Source organism: Phalangium opilio, unplaced genomic scaffold (assembly GCF_054372755.1).
Source record: "Phalangium opilio isolate 3A_F unplaced genomic scaffold, DU_Popi_V2 ptg000031l_1, whole genome shotgun sequence".
Lineage (NCBI taxonomy): Eukaryota > Metazoa > Arthropoda > Arachnida > Opiliones > Phalangiidae > Phalangium > Phalangium opilio.
In genome coordinates this window covers 9,819,431-9,840,676 of record NW_028324158.1, presented here as the reverse complement: position 1 = coordinate 9,840,676, position 21,246 = coordinate 9,819,431, and the positions used below count along the sequence as shown (strand labels likewise).

General features: G+C 37.3%; 1 protein-coding gene and 2 long non-coding RNA genes across 4 annotated transcripts in view; 1 reads left to right on the top strand and 2 right to left on the bottom strand.

The window, feature by feature from the left end:
• Positions 1-21,246, top strand: part of LOC149690501 (uncharacterized) — a 148,064-nt gene that overhangs the window by 59,068 nt on the left and 67,750 nt on the right. Inside the window, exons 1-2 of one of the 2 annotated variants that reach the window (XM_089870089.1) lie at positions 6,563-7,083; positions 15,880-16,633. In XM_089870089.1, coding sequence (XP_089726215.1) covers positions 16,164-16,633 — 470 coding nt within the window. In that variant the 5' untranslated portion in view covers positions 6,563-7,083; positions 15,880-16,163. Of the gene's footprint in view, positions 1-6,562; positions 7,084-15,879; positions 16,634-21,246 lie in introns of those variants that run through there. The other variant, XM_089870088.1, reaches the window with a different exon arrangement.
• Positions 1-21,246, bottom strand: part of LOC149690502 (uncharacterized) — a 285,407-nt gene that overhangs the window by 207,374 nt on the left and 56,787 nt on the right. The window lies entirely within an intron of this gene.
• On the bottom strand, positions 13,833-15,583 carry LOC149690503 (uncharacterized). The gene is made up of 4 exons (XR_016383753.1): positions 15,475-15,583; positions 14,857-15,399; positions 14,643-14,788; positions 13,833-14,581 (listed from the first exon to the last, which is right to left on the bottom strand). It is a non-coding gene; the product is annotated as an uncharacterized LOC149690503 (long non-coding RNA).

The following is a 21,246-nucleotide window of genomic DNA, read 5'->3' as shown; positions in this document are numbered from 1 at the left end:
CTAGCTGGTGAACTAATTTGAATTGGAAATTAATTAATTTATTTTTTTTTAGTGTGTCAAAGGTTTTTATTAGAGTTTGTTTGTTTGTCAGCTTCAAAATTATTCATATTACGTTATTTGTCAGCTTCAAAATTATTCATATTACGTTATTTGTCAGCTTCAAAATTATTCATATTACGTTATTTGTCAGCTTCAAAATTATTCATATTACGTTATATTTGACCAGTAAACACAATATAGGTTAATTTTGATTAATTAGCTGAACAATACCTGTACATTTTAAATAACTACTTAGTATTTTTATTGGGCAGTGTTTTTTGAGCCCATATCTTTTAAATAAATGTTTTAGACCTTACGCATGTTCTTCGACACTTTCACACTCATTTTGACTTCCATTAATTTATCAGAAACACCCTGTACGTAACGCAAAATTTTCCATTCAATGAAACTTGAAAATTCCCCGTTTAATTCAATTAGTTTTTTATTTTTTTTTAAGTTTGTAGTATTTCCTTGTGCGGTTATATTAATGAAAACTTGAATATCCATTTAACAAAGATGAAATTTTATTTAATTTTCTTCGAAGGTTAAAGATCCTAAACGCGTACTGATTTTCAATTAAAATCGGCTCTTAGAAACGTATTATAGTATACAGGGTGTTACAAAAAGGCTATAAGGATGACCTCTTAAATTTAATTTAAAAAAACTGAAATTCAATCCTCATTTCATTAAGGGGTCATCCATAAAACACTCTAAACATAACTTGTAAACGGTTGTTCTTAGGGCAAAGTGGCGATAGAAGTTACATTTTCGACTCAAACTCGATTGCACTGTACTTTGATCCTATAATTACCCTTTTTAAGACACCCTGTATATTCAAAAAAGCAATTAATCAATACTCGAATTATTCCAAGAATCTCGAAACCATTCAGGAAGACTATATTTCGGCAATTGATTCAAGTTTAAAAGTTATTTCAGTTTAGTTAGAATTTACTCGAGTCATAAATAACTCTTGTAGGGGATTTAAAAAATTAATTTTAAAACTTAAGTGCGAATACATTAAGTGGGTTGAGGAAATGGCGTGGTATAGTTTTTATTTCTTTCTTCAATTAATTCAAGTTTCCTCTTTTAATTAAATAACAACCAGGTGCCCGGACAACTTGTTATAAAAACTAGTTTCAAATTAATAGAAAATTGCGATGGATGTACGTACCTATAGCTTATTTTATCTTCTCTTTTAAATTATTGGGAAGATGCCGGCAAAAATTATTCTTCAGGCAACTTTCTTCCTTAGGACCTTGTGCTATTTTAAAATTAGGTGTTAGTTTTTATATTTTGACGAAGTTGCATCTTATTTATTTTTATTAATATACTTTACTACTCGTAATATATTTATATCGAGTACAAAGAGGGGGGCTCGAGCTTTCGGTCGGAAAAAGAGGGGGGGGACTCGGGCTTTCGGTCGAAAAAGAGGGGGTGGCTCGAGCTTTCGGTCGAAAAGAGAGGGGGTGGCTCGAGCTTTCGGTCGAAAAGAGAGGGGGTGGCTCGAGCTTTCGGTCGAAAAGAGAGGGGGTGGCTCGAGCTTTCGGTCGAAAAGAGAGGGGGTGGCTCAATAAATTCGTCTTCGACAAAATTTGTCATTAGTACTTGGCCAAGCAGGGAAATTTATTTTATATCTCTTGTAAGTATTTGCTAGCCATTGAAACTAGTTTCAATTTTTGATTCCATTTTCCACCTGCCACGTATGTCTAATCGTATTCGATCGAGTGCTGACTTAATTGGTAAAATAAATTGGGTTCTCGCTGTGGTGGCGTTAGCGGCGTCGGCTAACAGATAGATAAATGTAGCAGCTATAGGAACCTCTTCGGGAACCCGTTCCGTTTTCGGGAGACTCTGGAATTTAATTTACGCAACTGGGTTATTGAAATATCGCATCTGAAGCCTTGAGATCAATTTACGAATTTTTAATGGCCACTAACCGACTGTTTAATTACTTAATACGTATGCTTCAAACAATTTAATTTTATTTTATTGTATTACCGGTTACTTTGGTGGGTTTATAATTAATATTAGAAAAAAATATGGGAAGCGATGAAGTATATATTTACTTTTAATTGAAATTTGATTAGAATATTAAGATAGATAATTTAAAATAGTTTTGAGAATAGACTATTGTATAGAAAATGTGTTGCAATATATTAAGTAACAAATATGACGGGCACTTACTACTGTTTTTGACTTTAATCTCGTTTATCCATTTAACTATTAACACTTTACGATGGGATAGTCGTTATAAGCTATATGTATATATTTTTATGCCTATTTTTAATTAGATTTACTTATAAACTGTATGGCTTCTCTTCTCTATAAGCTTAAAGACGTGCATGAGAGGAGAGAAATTTTGGCTTACGACACCATCCGATCCGTAATTTTGGTCAACAGAAATTTTGGTCCTTTAATTAACTCTAAGCAAAGAGTAAAGGCCAGTGTATGCATGCATGCAGGCGTATACTCTGTGGCGTCTCTATTAGTCCAACAAGCTTCTATTAGGAGTCTTTACGTCAACTGAAATTGATTAATTTGAGGTTGTGAGCCGTTTTTCGTGGTATCCGCGGGTACTACTAGGCCTACAACTACTTTTACTACATCAACTGTTGTTTTAAAGGAGGGGTTCAGGCAACATAACATAATACCTTAAAAGAACGGCCTTTTTCTAAATAGCATTTAGCTAACTCAGTAGTCAGTTTAGAGGCGTCTGCTAGCCAGAACGCGCACGGGATTGGCTTAAATAATGGCCTTTTTTTCTAGAAAGAGAAGGGGAAATATTAAAAAAATAAATTCTCTTATTTAAAAGTATTTAGCATTTGGCTGAGTACTGCCTCGCCATGTTTAGAGGTGTCTGCTAGTTAGAACCCGCACGAGATAGCTTCAACCAATCCCGTATGGGTAAGGGGTTCTATCTAGCAGAAGCTTCTAAACATGGCTATGCGTCTACTAGCCAGAACCAGCACGAGGTAGCTTCAACCAATCCCGTATGGGTAAGGGGTTCTATCTAGCAGAAGCCTCTAAACATGGCTATGCGTCTACTAGCCAGAACCAGCACGAGGTAGCTTCAACCAATCCCGTATGGGTAAGGGGTTCTATCTAGCAGAAGCCTCTAAACATGGCTATGCGTCTACTAGCCAGAACCAGCACGAGGTAGCTTCAACCAATCCCATAGGCGTAAGGGGTTCTATCTAGCAGACGCCTCTAAACATGGCGAGGCAATAGTCATCGTTTTTAATTCTAATGCTAATTAGCATTTAATTCTAATTAAATGCTAATTATTTTGTAATAAGAGCTTCCTAGGTGATGTGGTTTGAACTATACGTTCATTGGTTGTTTCGGATTATTCAACTTCTGACTTCTACTGATTGCGAGCTATACGCGCCAAAACCCTAATGGGGTACATTGTCATTTCTAAAATCCTTGAACGTGATTGCTTTGGAAGTTGCGTGTTGCGTTTATAGCAGCAACCGCTTTGAATTGTTCTCAAACACGCGTCCCTAATATAGTTTCATATTCCAAATTAGAAATTGATACGCGTAGATGTACCCTACCTAATTTGTTTCCAAGTATTAAACTCGGCATTCGAGTTACTCTTTGTTTTTCTAGTGATACACGCATTTTTTTTTATTATTATTATTATCATAGGGGATTTAATCACGTTTTATACATGTAGCGTATAGGTGATTTGTAGTATATGTGGTGCTTGTAAGAGGTTGGATATTTGCAATGTTATCGTATAGATTGGTGTTTTGTTTTATGGGGAGGGACTTAGCGAAAAGTAAATAGAAAAGATTTGAATTGGGGATTAAAGCACTTTAAATCGAATATAGAGAACTGTATTTTAGTTTAATACCTATAATTTGTAGCAAAGGCACCCGGCGTTGCTTCAGTTTTCGGGTGGCCATTTTAAAAAATGGCGGCGGGAAATTTAACCCCAAAAGCTTTCCATAAAACCCGTCTATAGGATATAGGTAGCCAGTGTACTAAATATTAAAGAAATCTTTTGAAGTGCACCGAAATTATTCCATAAAGGTATTTTACATTTTTGGCCGCCAAAAAATGGCGGTGGATTGGAAAAATCTTTCGTGGATAGTACCTACTACTTAAGAATAATGTCCCCGCAAAATTTCAACCTTCTAGATAAAGCGGGCTGAGCTTGGTATTGGTTTTTGTCTGCATTCCCTTTAAAAAAAAATAAAAAAAATGAATTTTAACAATTTAAAACTTTCAACTAAAAAATGTACGAATACGACCTAATTTAAATCGTTTCCATCAAACAATGAACGACGATCAAGATGCCATCCATTCTGTCAGTTTCAACTTTACCACACGTCACGTCACTTTGATCAGCATCCAATCAAATTACTGGCATCCCCATTCATCTCTCTCTCTCATCCCAGCATCCCTGGCTCCAAAATACATCATGAATCAATCTAATAAATTCCCCCGTTCCTCTGCTCTGAGTCGCTGTTCAATAGCGTATTATTACCACCCCAAGTGTATATACCATTCTCTCCCCCCCCCTATACGAAAATACCACTATGCCACCTTACACGATATAATACCATATTCTCATACTCTATGAAAAAAACTCTGTACACCCATCTTTCAATTTTCACATGACACGGAGCCTATGACTAAGAGAGTGGTGGTAGGAGAATGAAGGAACCATCATGAACAAAACGAAATTTATAATTTACCACCAAAAAATTGGTTTGGCTGGCCCTTCCATGGCCAGGATATGGTATCGTAGTATCATCGAATTACGAACGGTAGGCAAAAGGGGGTAAAGATAGTACCAGGGTATTGGTAAAGTTGAGTGTAATAACGTTATAACTTGTCTTTTATATTTTGAAAATTGTTTCGACCATGATTTTGGACTTGTAATATTAAAGACAATAAGCAAAACCTAACTGTCAAATTGAAGGAATTCTTCTAAAGCTTAATTCCAATTGTGGTCAGTTTGAAATGACCTTGATAAGTTGATATACTTCTCTAGAATCTTAATCTGACCTTGCTTCATCATAATACGCGAGGAGATGGTACTAATAAAAACTGAAAATACAGAAATTAAAAACCTTAAATTAAATGGCGTATATTTCAATTTAACATAAATTATTTCACGCATGAATGGTCCGGACCAATCAAGGAAAGAAAGGGTTCCATTCCAGAAGCGTAGCGCTAATTTAGCCCCATTTTAATTAACTTAATTACATGTTATTTTTTAAATACGTAAATTAACATAAATAAATATGAGAAACAAAAAGAAATAATTTATTTTAATGAATTATTACGTCAGTTACGACATATTGGCTATCAATGTATATACATGTATATATCGGTACCCTGTCTCTCTATGTATATACACATATATATATAGAAGAGAGAGAGAGAAAAAGATCGCTTTTATATTACATCTATGATATTATTACACACGGACCTATCGTTTCGGGCGAGCAGAATGGACTCTAGGGTGGGCCCCCGAAACGAGGCAAAAGTTCGGAAGGGAGCGAGAGAGAGAGAGAGATGGAAGGAAAGGAAAGGAAGTTGAAGGCTAGGAAGAGAAACTGCCAAAAATCGATGAACATCTCATTGCACAAATGGAATTGAGTATCGCCTCTTCTCCCTTCTATCCCCCCTCCTGTATGTCGACCCCCACCCAGTTTTCGTTTTCTATCTGGTAGAAAGAAGAACGTGGAATCTATCCCAACCAGCCAGCTCCGCTCGCCTCGCGCCTAGTTCTTTTTTAGATCCACTTGCCAATGATAACTTCCACCCATCTTCCAATCCCGATGGAACTAACCCACCACCCCTTTATATCTAGACTCCATACCATACTCTCTCTCTCTCCCTCCCTTTAAAAAATATCCCGAGATTTTTTTAATATTATTATTTTTTTCTTTTGGGCCTTTCTTTTTTCCCCATTCAACATTTCGTCCCATCAACGCGTCATTCCAAACTAAAAATCTTACTCACTCAATAAAGTTTAACCCCGGCATGAAATTTTACCCAGGTTGGTGTTTAATAAATAAGAGTCCCGTGAATTATGTTTAAATTAAATGATCGTTTATAAACAAAATACTCTCTCATTAAAACTTGTGGTTTCCTAATCTATAACCTAACCTTTAACCTTGCCAGATGAAAACTCCTTATAATACTGCCAAAAAATGTTTATTAGTAATTGTTAAATCCTTTAGAGGAATGTATGTGAAAATTTGTGATTACTACGTTGCTTTAAATATAAAATTTCCTAAAATTTTAGTCCCGGAAACGCAAACCCATAATATCACGAAACATACTGCGCGACGGGTGTAGGTGTAGATGTAGAGGTGGGTGTAGTTCGTTCCCGCGTGGATCCTAATCACGTTTAAATTGTCCCGCGCGCTTTACTCATCCCTGCTCCTCTCTCTTTTTTTTTGCGTTAAACGATGACGTCACTGATCTTTTGCGCGTGCGTGATCTTTTTTTACGCCTCAATATTTTTTTTTCCGTTCGCCGTGGCCGGAGGTAGATTACTTTGAGACTTATAACGGTCTCGAACTACGATCGCGTTTGGATGTAGGCTAGGCAAGGCACTGGCTTCAGTCTACCTCTAACCACGGTCGGGAGAGGTTGTCTGTTTTTGCGCTCTCGCGTACAGTGCGTGGTTAGTGTCACTGTCGAGCCTTTAACGGGATATGTATGTCGGAATTGGCGCGTGTGATACACGTGTGCATCATGCGTTACGTAACGTAAGATAGTAAGCCATAAATTTTATAGTTTTACTCTTAATTTAAGAATAGAGGCAGTTGTTTTGTGGATTAGACCTTTTAAAAAACCACATGCTGCATGGAAAGTTCCAAATCTAAATATTCGTTTTAATTTATCGCAACGTTTATCGTAATTGAAATTGCTCTACAATCAATTGAAATATGGTTTCCTGGTTGCCGAAAAGATACGGATTAGACTTCGAAACAAGTGTAAATGTTTAATATGGATTAGGAGTTGCACCACACGTGGTTTTGGTCGACACTATCGCGTTGTAACGTTTATCTTCACGTAAGTGACTTATCATATTCAAATTTTCTAGTTTAATAGTTAGTTATTTGAAAAAATGAATAATATCTGCACCTTCCTCCTGGAATTGACAAAGTTTGGATTTAAAATAGAACGTGAGTCAGTAACTAAACAACGATGATTAAAATTAATTAGAGAAAACGCAATTTCCCCCCCCCTCGTACGATGAAATTAACTAATTCGTTGCGCAAATTGCTGATAACGTTAATCAATTTAAATAGCAACCACCCACCATAAATGAAATAACCCAATTAGTAAGTTCTCAACTCAACTTGTCTGGCAAAATAAATATATAAAAAAAATAATAAAAATCAGACTAAATCCTTGATAATGCAAATTAATTATTTTCTCCTCCCCCCAATATCTACGTAAGCCTTAAACCAATATAATAATAAAAATATAGGCAAACTTTGATTATTAGAAGTATTAATCAATCCCATATATTTTAATTATCGTCGTCTGAGAGCTTTACCATTATCACGTTCCCGAGGAAAATTCCTTATTTGAAAATCTAATTTCGCCCAAATAGAATAGGCGGCGCAAATACAGATAAGGTCTAATCGTTAATTACTGCCGATTGTTTATTGACCTTAAGTCCCGACGTTAGGAAATTGATTAAGGAATCGTAATCGAAGCGCCATCCATCGACCAATCGATAAACCAGAAGAGAAAAGCTCTATTCTTTCACTAGTAATATAAGTAACTTAATTGATAAGTATGACACGTTAATGAAGATGTTTTTTTCGGTTCAAAACATGATATCTGTCAATCAGTTTGTTTAGTTAAAAAATTCTTATAGAAGGCAGGGAGAGCTAATGGGTATGGAGTAATATGAATATTTTAGAGGAGTCCCTATAAATTAACTTGTCCATTTCATTTTTAAGTAAACGTGGGAATTTCAAGGAAATATTTTCTTAGGTTTAAGTCATTCATTAACTCCTAAAAATGGTTTAATCGATAAATAATAGTTTTAAATTCGCTTGGGTAATTGCAGAAGATTAAGGCTGCTAGTTATTATAAAGTAATAATTATAGATGCAAATTTGAGGGTTATTCTAACCCCTTTTTTATGCAATAATGATGATTTTATGCCCAAGAAAATATAAGCATAAGATTTGTTCCTTCCATAAGTTTGTCACTGGTAACTTAGAAACTGGAGCTTGTCATGAAGTGATTGAAGTAGGTGGGTCATAGATTCAGGGTAAAGCGACGCCTGGTGAGGTGCTGCATCAAAGGCTTAATACAAATTACTAAATAGGGGGAGATGGAAGTCCTACAAAATTAACCACAGAGTGCATAGCCAATTAATTCTCGCTTCCGTCGTTCTTGAACTAACTCGAGCTGTAAGTCCATAGCATTACGAAGCATAATGAGTGTCATACTTATGGAACAAGGCATTACTAATACTTACAATGAAGGAAAGTGTCATACTTATAGTTAATTGTTACTTTCGCTACTACTACTACACCTTTACGACGATATCTACTCTATATAGCTCGGGTCCCCCCCCCCCGTTACTCCGTGCCTACATGTTCTTAGTCACTAGCAATAAAGAAGTTAAGACTAATAGCAATCTATTTTACAGTTTCCTTTTCGGCAGAAGAGCCTTTTTCCTTTTCTTCCTCTTTTTTTTTTTTCATTTACTAGGTTTTTCTTTACGAGTGACAGAAAAAAGAGACTGTTTTTATAGAGCGAGAAAGAGGATAACAGTACTGGATCGGGTGCTGGCAAAGCAATTCATTCTAGATTAGAAGATATCTTTTTAATAAGAGTGTGAAACGTTTAACTGTCTCAACTGCAACTGCAACCGTGTTTGGGTTGGGGTGAAAGTGTTAAACGTATTTTTAAAGATAGTTAAGAAAGTTTTATAGAAGTTTAACCGGGAACGCATATAGTTGCCAGGAATAATTACGTATCCATTCCGGTTTCACTCAACGTATTTGTAGGCGTGTTTTGTGGGAGGAGCTAGTTAAATCACGAGTTTTACCAGGAATAAATACAGCTACTAGGAATAATTGTGTATCCAATCCGTTTTCACTCAACTTATCTAGGAGGTTTTGTGGGAGGAGCTATGGACTAATCATTATGTACATGACGAATTTTACCAGTAATAAATACAGCTACTAGGAATAATTGTATCCATTCCTTTTTCACTCAACGTATCTGTAGGCGTATTTTGTGGGAGGAGCTATGGACTAATCATGTATTACGAATTTTATCAAAGCGAATAATTATTTAATAAATCAAACCATGGTTACCAATATTATTTCAAGTCACGTGTCAAACTCAGATCAGACACGTGGGGTATTTTTATAGAATAAATAAAAAATAGTTAAGAAAAAGGACCAACCCTAAAAAGAAATAGAAACTAATATAATAAAGAAAAGGAAATAGAATATTCCTAGCCGGGTAAATTACGTTCAGATTAGGGCCCCATCTCTCGGGCGCTCTCTCCTCTCTTTCTCTCTCAAAAAATAGCTTTTTTATATTCCCCAATTTTCGTATCCCGCACCAAGGAGAACTGAAGTCTTCTTTTATTCGTCAGGTCCATCCTATACCGAATAGTTATTAGAATCAGGCTGCTTGTAATGTAAGGCCAGGCCATGCTAGGCAAGGCACAGTGCACCATCTACAATTCTACATGATTCGTGTGGCGGGAAAATATAATTAAATGGTGCCCTCACTCACTCTCTTTCTCTCTCTCTCTCTTTTGCCGAGCGCGGGCCCAAAATGGACGGGAGATTGGTTTGGGGGGAGTTAAGTTTTCAGATGGGGCTCGGGAATTGGCAACGAAAGAACCGGGGGACCCCCGGACGAGAATAGGAGAGGGGGGGCATGAAATGAATTTGGGGGGGGGGGGAGGAAGAGAAATTTAGTCGCGATCACATTGAAATGGGTGACATTAATTAAAATTTAATAAAAGTCTATTTTGATCAGTGTTTATTATTATAAAGTGCGATGGGCTACAGAAACCTCCTCCCCCTGCATTTCTCGGGTACAGTGTTGTCAGGCCCTATGTTTTGAGTGAAGTTGGCTAAGTACTCAGTCAAACTGAAAACTCTCTGTACAATATATTGACTCGCAAACGTCCTGGCAACACTGGGCGAACGACCTGTACCAAGTCCTTCTGTTTGAAGCCATAACTTTGAATTCTTTGTTTTGCCACATACCCTTCGGATGTTCTGATTTAATAAAACAAGGTAGTCAAAACAGTAGACCCTGGTTCACCTCCCCATTTTTTTGAAAAGGGTTAAATTATTAAATGAGGTTATAGAGAACGCTTGCTCTAAAGTCCGTTGCACCCCACAATCCGGGAAGGTTAGCCACATTTTATTGAAATAGAATTTAGGCAATTAAATTCGCTATATTTTTCGTATGCACCACCAAGCTATATAATATTATAATTGGTTTTTCTTCTGGTGGTTGCTTCCCTTGTCCGAGGGGGTCGATGCTTACGGTGGTGACTCAGTCATTCGCAAATTAGTTTCGACTCGGTCACAAGACTCCCCCGCTTAATCCCCCTTGAAAAGACCACACTAGACGCAAATTGCTTTTTGATTATATATTGATTAATACGCAATTTATTTATTGCGGGTTTTTCTGTGAGCTAAATGGCTTTTATCGCCTTGATCTGATCAAATTAAATTGTTTGCTATTTTTGTTGACTGTTAATTGAGTACTACTCTAAGTTGAGGAATTGAAAAATGGTTACGTGAAGTCAACTTTTCTAGTATTAATTTTAGAGTAAATTGGGTATAACGTGTTTAGCAAGTGTTTTTCAGGGTTACTTATTTATTTTTCGATACCTTTGACTGGAAATGAAATAGTCAAAATTTTCATTTAGGATCTGAAGCGTAAAGTCCAAACACTATTACTCAAAGTTTCCTAATAAATAAATAATAAATAAATAAAAATTAATTTATATTCATTCATTTATTTATTTTTTTTAATTTTGAGGTTTAATTTTGGTATTTCATATTTAAAAACGTTACCGTAATAAAGCGTAATATTTCAAAAGCTATCCAGCCAAACGTAACGTACGTAAAATTCAATAACGATTGCTACCAAAAATTAAAAAATTCCAAAAAAATTTACTCAATACAATTTCCAATATCATATTCATTCCGCTCCACTAAGCGTATTTAATTTTAATTTTTGAAAATAAATCGAAGTACATCTATTGCCCTATATCTAAATATTTTTTATTTTCACGGATAATGAAAAGGGCTATGTTAATTTAAGAGTCACAGTTGGGTCCAAACGCCTTAAACCAATTTTTACGTTTCATATCAATTTATAAATAACGTCATATTTCATGACCAGAAATTTAATACGAAGTTACTATATACGCCCAAGTATTAACATAAATTAAAATACCCCTTTCCCCCAAGAAAAAAAAATAAACCAAAAAAACAAAGGAAAACTAAGAAGTGCTAGAAATAAGCTATTAAATACCGTTTAACCAATCCGAACGCACCCGTTTTGCAGACGCCAGTGGAAGGGGGAAGGAAATTGAATGGCGGGAGAGAAGGGGGGGGGGTAAAAGAGAGGAGACGAGTTTTTGGTGGTGGCAAAAAGGTGGTAGGGAGGGGGACGAAATGAGAAAAGGGAGAAATGAAACTACGTCTAGCGCTAACCTTGCTTCCTTCCCCCCCTCTCACGGTCCCGCATCACGCCCCCACCCTTTTTCGGAGGCGTAATTACAAACCCGTGATTGAATTTTTGCCCCCCTAAAAGCTCTTTTCGCTTTATATACAAGAAAAGCGCCAGCGAGCGCCAGTGAGAGCCGAGTTACTGTAGTACTCTGTGTGTGTGTGTGTGTGTGTGTGCTTGGCCTAGTACACTTTCTGTATTCCGCGTTAAAGCGACCTCTGGGATTGGTTTTTTGAAGTTTTTGGCAACGTCATGATCTAAACTCTCGACTGCGATTTCGGAAAAGGGGATGTGTATAGCCCCCTCCCCCTTCAACTCTCTTTTTACCCCCCCCCCTATCCCCGTTTCCAATCTGCGCCTCGAAATTAAAATTGAACGCGGTCACATAGATGCCTGTTTGTATACTTGTACATTTCCAAAATTGCTATCCACGCGTCTTGCGTTTGCCGGTCGGTGCGCGGTGGTAGGTTTTCCAGGGGGCTACCGCCCCCGCTTGCACTCGCGCGCCTTCATCTCATCTCGCGCCCCCTATCTCTCTCTCTGGCGTCCGTCTCCAATCTTGAATATATCTGCCATCCTTTATACCCCCTTAACTTTTTAGGGTACGGAAATTCTCAACACTACACTGTCCGTTGAAGCCCTTCGAACTCGCTACTAGTCTCCATCTAATAACTTTTTGGTAAACGGGGCGCAGTTTGTTTTATCAGAAGATAATTGGTTAAGGTAAAAATGGTTCCGTACATGGGACGTTCGGTTCTCAACGCTATTACGTCCCTGTAGTAGATGCAAGCAAAGGCAAATGGTACTTACAAAATGTAGAAACGTATAGGCAGGGAGGAAAATGTAGGTGACGCAGTGTTAAGTTTAACTTTTCATTGTTTCTATTTGCTCTTGATACTATATGAACGAGAACGTGTCTGCGTAAAAGCTGAACAAAACTATAGCTAGCTATACATCAGATTCGAAGTATTACAGTGATGAAAATGTAGGTGACGTAGTGTTAAGCTCAACTTTCCATTGTTTCTATTTGCTCTTGATACTAGAGAACGAGATCCTGTCTGCGTAAAAGCTGAACAAAACTATAGCTAGCTATACATCAGATTCGAAGTATTAAGTGATGAAAATGTAGGTGACGTAGTGTTAAGCTCAACTTTTAATTGTTTCTATTTGCTCTTGATACTAGAGAACGAGATCCTGTCTGCGTAAAAGCTGAACAAAACTATAGCTAGCTATACATCAGATTCGAAGTATTACAGTGATGAAAATGTAGGTGACGTAGTGTTAAGCTCAACTTTCCATTGTTTCTATTTGCTCTTGAAACTAGAGAACGAGATCGTGTCTGCGTAAAAGCTGAACAAAACTATAGCTAGCTATACATCAGATTCGAAGTATTACAGTGATGAAAATGTAGGTGACGTAGTGTTAAGCTAAACTTTCCATTGTTTCTATTTGCTCTTGATACTAGAGAACGAGATCGTGTCTGCGTAAAAGCTGAACAAAACTATAGCTAGCTATACATCAGATTCGAAGTATTACAGTGATGAAAATGTAGGTGACGTAGTGTTAAGCTCAACTTTCCATTGTTTCTATTTGCTCTTGATACTAGAGAACGAGATCGTGTCTGCGTAAAAGCTGAGCGAAACTATAGTTAGCTACACATATTCGAAGTATTATTGTTCAACTTCCTGTTATTTACATTTACTCTTGATAGTACTGGAGAAACTAGGGTTTATAAAATGTTGAACAATTAGATATTAGTGACAATACAAAGTTAGTGAAACTACACGTGAAAATTCTGAGCGAAATTATTACTGCAAGTGTCTTTGGAGTGTTTTACTTCGATAAATTATCTTTGGGCACCAATATCGTAGGAGGAAGAGGTTGCCCAAAAGTAAACTCTAGCATCCTCATTCGGGTAAAACTCTATCTCCATTTCTAACTTTCTCCTCCATCCCACCTACTAACATTCAATCTAAAACTTAAATGATTTTTTGTGGAGGAAAAACTAAAATATAGGCCGACGCGCGATAAATTCGAACGAACGAACGAACGCCTGCCCAATGCCCATACCATATTCAGCAGCGAGAGCTGAAAAGTAAACGCCGAGGAAAGCTCATCACCGCACGATATATATCTCTTAGAATTTAAGTCAATATTATTTTCGCTTGAAAATATCATTATCGGTAGAGCGTGTAGGAAGTTAGCTTGACGAGAGTCCAACAGGCAGGCGGGGATAGGGAGGGAGGTAGATTGGTTTATTTCAGTTCCATTCCAAAGTGTTATTGGCTCAAGCTTTGATTTAAGAGAATCAGAATCTTCCTATATTTAGAATTGGTGGTGGAAGTTAGGTTTAAATTACGCGCGGAGTAGTAGGTGTGCTCAGCATTTTAATTTCAGTAAATCATAAGTTCATAACGTTATAATCTACGGTAGAAGTATGGGACTATGGTGGAGGTTGATCTTTTGTGGGGGTGTTTCTCAAAAAGGGGGGGAGTCATCTGGTGAGGGATTTGTGATTAACATGGAACATGTCCTATACTGTGGTGCGTATAAACACTTAAATGTACTTAAGTAACGATGTAAAACTCACCTCATTTCTTTGCCGGTTTAGAGGAGAAACTTTTAAACAAAGATGGCGCGGTAGTCTAACTTAATTCTGTTTCATATGAACTACAATACAGATACGATAGAGGCCCCTGTGGTCAGGTTTTCGCAGAAGTAGCTTGATATGTCGGGCTCATCTTGTTTCTCTCTCGCTCCTCTCGTGAAGCGTGTTAATAACGTTTTTGGCACCCGGATTGTATTATTGTTATTTTTGATGGGCGTGGCTTAAATAATAATTACTTTTTTTATTATTATTTTTATACCTTTTTTTCTTTCACGGCGTACCTGAAATAGGTGTACGTTGCTTTTCAATTTAGTTTCTATGATTGCGTTTCTCGTTTGAAGGAATTATTATTGTCCTCCCTCTCTCTCTCTCCCTCTCTCCCTCCCTCTCTCTCACTCTATCATACATCGTCTCAAAATAAATTAAACTGAAAAAGAAACCAAGAGAAATATAAAGTATTACATAAACTATTTTTAATACTTGAATCTAATTTACTTTTGATGTAAAAAGTTAGTAGTTGTACGATTGATGTTGGTTTCTTTGTACAAAGAGTGGTTGGTGGCAACCAGTTCGGCATTGGCGGTGTGGTTGTTTAAAAAGTCGCGAAATTGGGGAGAGGTTATTGTGCCTTAGATTCTACTAGCAACAGCACCAATCTCAGGATCTGAATCTTTCTTTCTTATGATTAATGATTCAATTTATTCGCTTTCCTTATCGTGACTCTTTTATATATACTATAAGACCGGCCGGCCGAGGGTTAGCCATCAGCCGCCTCATGCCGAGGTCCGGGTTAATATTATGTAGTTTTTCAGGCTCTTTCTTTTATAACTCATTTTTCTACCTCTCTCCAATTGCATTCGAAGTGAGATTCTTTATTTTAAATTGCTAGTTAGAACTTAGACCTATATTACTGTCACGCTCTAAAGTTTAATTTAATTTCGGATCAAGTTTTTTTATCTTTTAATAAATATATATAGCTGTTTATTGTTGTTGTTGACGCGTGAATTGAGATTTGAATCCGCGAATGTTTGTTGTTAGCTGGAATAGAATATATAGTTTAATTGTTACTTCAATGTTAAATTTAATTTATTAAAATTCATTTAAAGGGTTAACCTGAATATTAAAATTAGAAATCCCACGTGCGGTTTTTCTATCTCGCGCTAGTTTTACGTCTACACTGTTTTTGGTCAATTTCTCTAAAATAATTATAAATATATGCAAGAGGAAAGATAAAGCCGCGGTTTAATTATAAATATTTGTTCCGCTCTGTATAGTTTTTCATCGTATCGGGTTTTTAATACAGTTTTACTATGATGTAGTTGTAGTAGTAAAAGTATAAAGTCAGTTGTGTGCGTGATGTGAATGTTGCAAACTATACTAGTTAGCTGTACGGGCTGTAATAGCTAATATAATATAATTCAACGCGACTGCTAGTTCCTAAACGTACTTGATTAATTTTTACTATAACTAATATTGTAAATGACATGAAATTAATATACTGTATCTTTTTTATTGCAGATGATTGTCGGATAGTGGTTCGAAAACATCGTGTTTACGCCAATGATAGAGGAACCGCGAGATTAAATCGCTTAGGTTCAGAGCGATTTTAATTTAACATTACGTGGTTAAAATTCGCGCTAGTTTTTTTAAACTAGTACACCTTTGACATTTGGTCCGCGAAAGTTTGTAAACTGAAACAACCCGCCAAGAAAGCGCGCGCGAGGGGCTCGAGGTCTACCGGACCTTCCTCCAAGTCGTCTCCTTTCGCCACAACGACGGCCGCTGTGACGGTCTATCGGGTTATGAACCCGAACGCGGCGGGCGGCATGAATCACGGTGATCCGAACATGATGGGCATGATGGGTGGAGGACCCCAACATCATCCGGGACAGATGGGCGGTGGAGGTGGTGGTCCCATGCACGGACCACCTCCCGGTAGCGGCGGTGGACCGCAGCAACATAATCAAGGACAACAACAACACCCGCACAACATGGGGGGCCATCCGGGACATCAAGGGTTACCGCACGGAGGTCAAGGAGTCCGACAGCAAATAGGTCAAGCCGGGCCCGGAGGCGGTGGACCGGGACCCGGTGGAAGGTGCTGCGCCGGTTGCGGAGCCAAAATTATGGACAGATACCTCTTGGAGGCGTTGGATCGGTATTGGCACAACGGTTGCTTAAAGTGCTCATGCTGTCACGTCACGCTGGCGGACATTGGCAGCTCTTGTTTCACCAAAGGAGGCATGATACTCTGCAAGAACGACTATATTAGGTAAGTCTACCTTCATTTTTAATGACGCGTAATTAAATTAAACTCCCTATCTCTATTCAATCAATATACTCGATAAATAACAAACTATACGTTGAATGGAATAAGCAAATTTAGACGCCAAACCAACCAAGACTTAAAAAACCAAACAAAAATCGATTCAGCCCGCTATGGCGTACGTGTTATTTAAATTCCATTATCATTAAGAATTCCTTTCCAAGTTAATTAATCAAAGACCAAAATGGGCAAAGAAGTAAAAAGATGAAGGGCGTGTGGGCCTGGGGAGAAAGAGTAATGCTTCTTTTTGTAACCTTTTTGGAACCACCGCGAGAATACAGAAAGAAAATAGGGGGTGTTCAACTTCTACTGCCAGATTAGTCTCCACTTCATTCATTAACTCGCCAGACCCTCTCTTGCCACCGCCCCGCCCAATCTCCAGGTCACCCAGTGCGCACGCGCCTCTAGAAAGGAAGAAGAAAACGTAATTTTCTTTTCCCATTTTATTGTCGTCTTATAAAATAAAGTATACATCCAATCAGCCAGCGTGCCAGTAAATATCCAGAACTCCCCCAAAAACAGGGCGATACTATGGTGAAGAGAGGATGACTTTTAACTTAGCACCTTTAGCCTCGCACCTATCTCGCGCCACTGAAATTGAAAAAACGTTGATGCACCACCATTTGGAGGCATCTTCTACCGCGCTTATATATTGTTCCTCCCTATCATGATAGCTGATTTGGGTTCGTTTATTATAGATAAAAGACTGTGTGGGTAGTGTTATGTTTTACGGTAAATGTTATGGTAGTCGTTGAAGGGGGAGACCGGACACAACCGTCCGTGTTTTGGTATGGTATTTTACCTGCATTTTATAAAAAATCTTTGTCAATACCGCCGTCCGTGTCTTAGATGAACGTTTATAAACAAAATTTCCACTAGATTATAGGCCTAAATTGTATAAAAAATACAATTTTTTAAACTTTTTTGCCTTTTAAATTTATGATGGCGAAGAAAATATACTTTGAGTATCGCCTGGCAGGCAGGCTAGTAAGGAACGCGATTTTAAACTCGACCGTAAATATTATTCATGATAGATTAAGTTTAATTAGTGTTTCCCTAACGCGCATTAATTAGCTTTAAACTAATGAGCATTAGTGAAGCAGTCCTTAAACTACCTTTCTTTCTTTTCCATCTTGTTAAAAATCCCTGCTCTCTCCTCTCCTACTCCCCCACACTCTTTTATCGTCAAGCTACAAGTACAGCAAGGGGGTTTTTTTTTCTTTTTTCATCCTCTTTTTTTTCTTCGCGCCAAATATATTCGCGGCTTTTATTTACGCGCCACTTTGCGCGATACATGTCCGCGCGCTTTTTCCTAATCAAGCGCGCGCGCGCGTCTTTTCTCCCTCGTACTTCATCCCTTTTTTTTCTCTCTCTCCCCCCCCCTCTTACCACCAACCCCCCTTTTTTCCCGTTACTTTTCGGTTCCCGCGAGATCTCGGCCGCAATTGTCGCGTGCCCCCTTTAGGGGCCCTTACTCTTGGTTTCTTTCCCCCCTTAAACCTAATTTGGACCCCCTCAACCCCTCCGGATAAGAGAGGGGGAGTAGGAAGAGGAGGCAAATAAAAAACCTCGCTAAAATGAGAGCTCCGTTTCTTCTCTTTTGCTGCTCCACACACCTCTCCGTTGCCATGGTGATCTCTTTCTCCTCGCTAAAAAAAGATCCCGATCGGATCCAGGCGATCGGCGACGGAGTGAGCCGAGAGAGAAGGAAAAAAATTAGAGACGTGTTCGCATTACGCCTGTGTTTTCTTTTTAGAAAAAGACCTCGTGGGTGGGCGTGACCGTTTATTGAGAGAAATATTGGGTAGAAAATCAACGTCACTTAATTCTAGTTCAAGTTTATGAATGTTCAATTAGTTAATTTAATGTTAGAAAGCTTATTCATTAGTTAAAATTAGAAAGGTTATTGATTAGTATAAGATAATTAAAATTAAACATGAAATTCATGCAACCACATTTTCATATTTACTTCTGTGAATTGAAAATTCTCGTAGGATATCTGTTATATGAGTGCATTACATCGTTTATAACAATTTCCCGCTCACTCATGACAACTGATTACAATTTGACTTGCGTAATCAGCTTATCGCGTGCATTGAACATTTTTACAATTTACCTTCTTCAAAATCCCGCCTATCAAACTAAACTATATAGCTTGTTTTAAAGCACTAAGTACATTGTTTTTCTTACAATGTTGACTTAATTATATAAATTTCTCTCGTTTGAGATTGCGTTTTTTTTTAATAACGTGATATCTTTCGTAGCGTTTATATTGGAAAATCATTAGTCTAAATTTATGTGTTTTGTATTGTGTTTCGAAAAGGTATGACAGCGGATTATCGTATAACTGTATTTAACGTTAATGTTCTAGCTAGTTTCATTTGGGATTATGTGTTTTGTAATAGTTTGCCCAGCTCTTTGTATGCGCAGCTTTGTGTATTTAGTTCCTAACGATATAAGAAGTTACTTAGGAGTTAGTTTCAATTTGTTTTAGTTAAAACTGCGTTTATATTTAATATTATTAAGGGGAAACGTAAATACGGTTCAGCAAAGTTAAAGTTTTTCATTATATTTATTAGTGATGTGATTGTTTTTTTAAAAGTATATAAATACGCCCATCTTTTATTTGTCTTTCGATTAAACCGGTTTTTATTTGCGCTTTAAACTAATAGTTAGGGTTAAGTATTTATTTATTTAATTTATTAATTTTAATCAGGGATAGATGTAATTTTAGAAGGAGGAATGGAGAACAGAGTAATCTGGGAGCGCGTCAAAGTCCCGGACCCCCTTCCACGGGACGGAGGGGAATGAAAAAAGAGGTGGGTCATAGCGACAGAGGTAAAAAAGAATTACGTATTTTTCGCCGTCCCCGTCAGCAACGTCATCAAAACGTAGTTTAAGTGAGCCAATAAGATAATTTAAACTTTTCGTTACGCGTTGGAGGGAGGGGCTTTATACTGGGCTATGAGTCGGACTGAAGTAAATACTAACCATTATCCATCCATTCCTACTTCTAAAATTAAATCTGTCCCTATTTTAATCTTATTTCTGTATTGTTATATCGTTTAAACAGAACCAGATAAAATTTTTACATCAAATAATGTCAGAACATTTATTAACAACGAAAAATATCAGATCACTCGCCCAAAATTATTCAATATATATTTTGCCCAGAACTTTTAGTTCAACTTCACATAAAACAATATCTTTATTCGCTCACTTATATTCTAAATGCTCGGTAAATTGAAACTAGGGGAAAAGAAAAAACCAACTATGGGCATATAGAATGGCCAGGATCATCAATCAGTCATTTTTGGGGTTTTTTTTGTTTAGTTCCTTTTTTCATTTTTAGGAAATGAATTAAAATGGGCCCGCAATTTCGAGACGTTTTGCCGTTTTGCCCCCCTCCCCAAAAACAGAGCAACAAATTGCGGCTGAGTGGGCTCCTAACCCCCCTCTCCCTTTCCTCTTTCATCTCCTTCCATTTCCCATCTGAAAACTCCTTGAAATAGGAAATAAAAAGTTTTCTTCCGAAAATGAAAAAAGAAAATATATATATACACATACCAACGAAGCCCTTTCTATATATACTTGATAAAAAAAAAGTTTCCTAGAAAATTGGTTTCTTCGTTCGTAGAGCAAAATACAATTTCACCTTCAACATTTTTAGATCTAAATCTATTATACATGTTGTGAACCTAAAATGAATTGAGGAGCGGGTGAAGCCCTCATTCGCCCAAAAACCTGGCGTTATTTCATCTTTCCTTCTAGCGTTTTTTATTTTTTTCGGGGGTCCTATAGCTAGCTCTAAGTGAAGCCCAAAATTGCATGAATTATGTAGAAACCATGCCGGAAGCGTGTGGTATGTGTGTGGATAGCAGACGATGTATTTTAGGTCCATGCCAATTTCTCTAAAAGCTAAATTGGGTTAAGAGGCTTAGAAAATAGAAAATGCTTTTATTTATTTATTTGCCTCTCTAAAGTCGTAAATGAAGTTTTTCTAAATTTTATTTATTGGGTATGTTTATGTACTTGTAAGAAAGGTTCATGTCGTTGCCCGTTGTACCATTATGTCAGATATTCTTCAAAATATTTGTAGATTCAATTTGAGAAAACATTAAAGCTCATCTATAATATCAGGGATAGATTTAATTTTAGAAGCAGGAATGGAGACCCGTTAGTATTTACTTCAGTCCGACTCATAGCCCAGTATAGGGCCCCTCCCTCCAACACCTAACGAAAAGTTTAAATTATCTTATTGGCTCACTTAAACTACGTTTTGATGACGTTGCTGGATGGGGACGGCGAAAAAACGTAATTTCTTTTTACCTCGGTCGCTATGACCCGTCTTTTATTCCATACCACCCCCCGTACTGCGGAAGGGGGTCCGGGACTTTGACGCGCACCCACATTACTCTGTTATCCATTCCTACTTCTAAAATTAAATCTATCCCTGATAATATATATATATATAGTTAATCAGTTTAATTTATGTCAGCTGTTGAAAACGAATAGAAGGCATGGGTTTTATTTTTAAATTTGTTTCTAGACGCCATTTT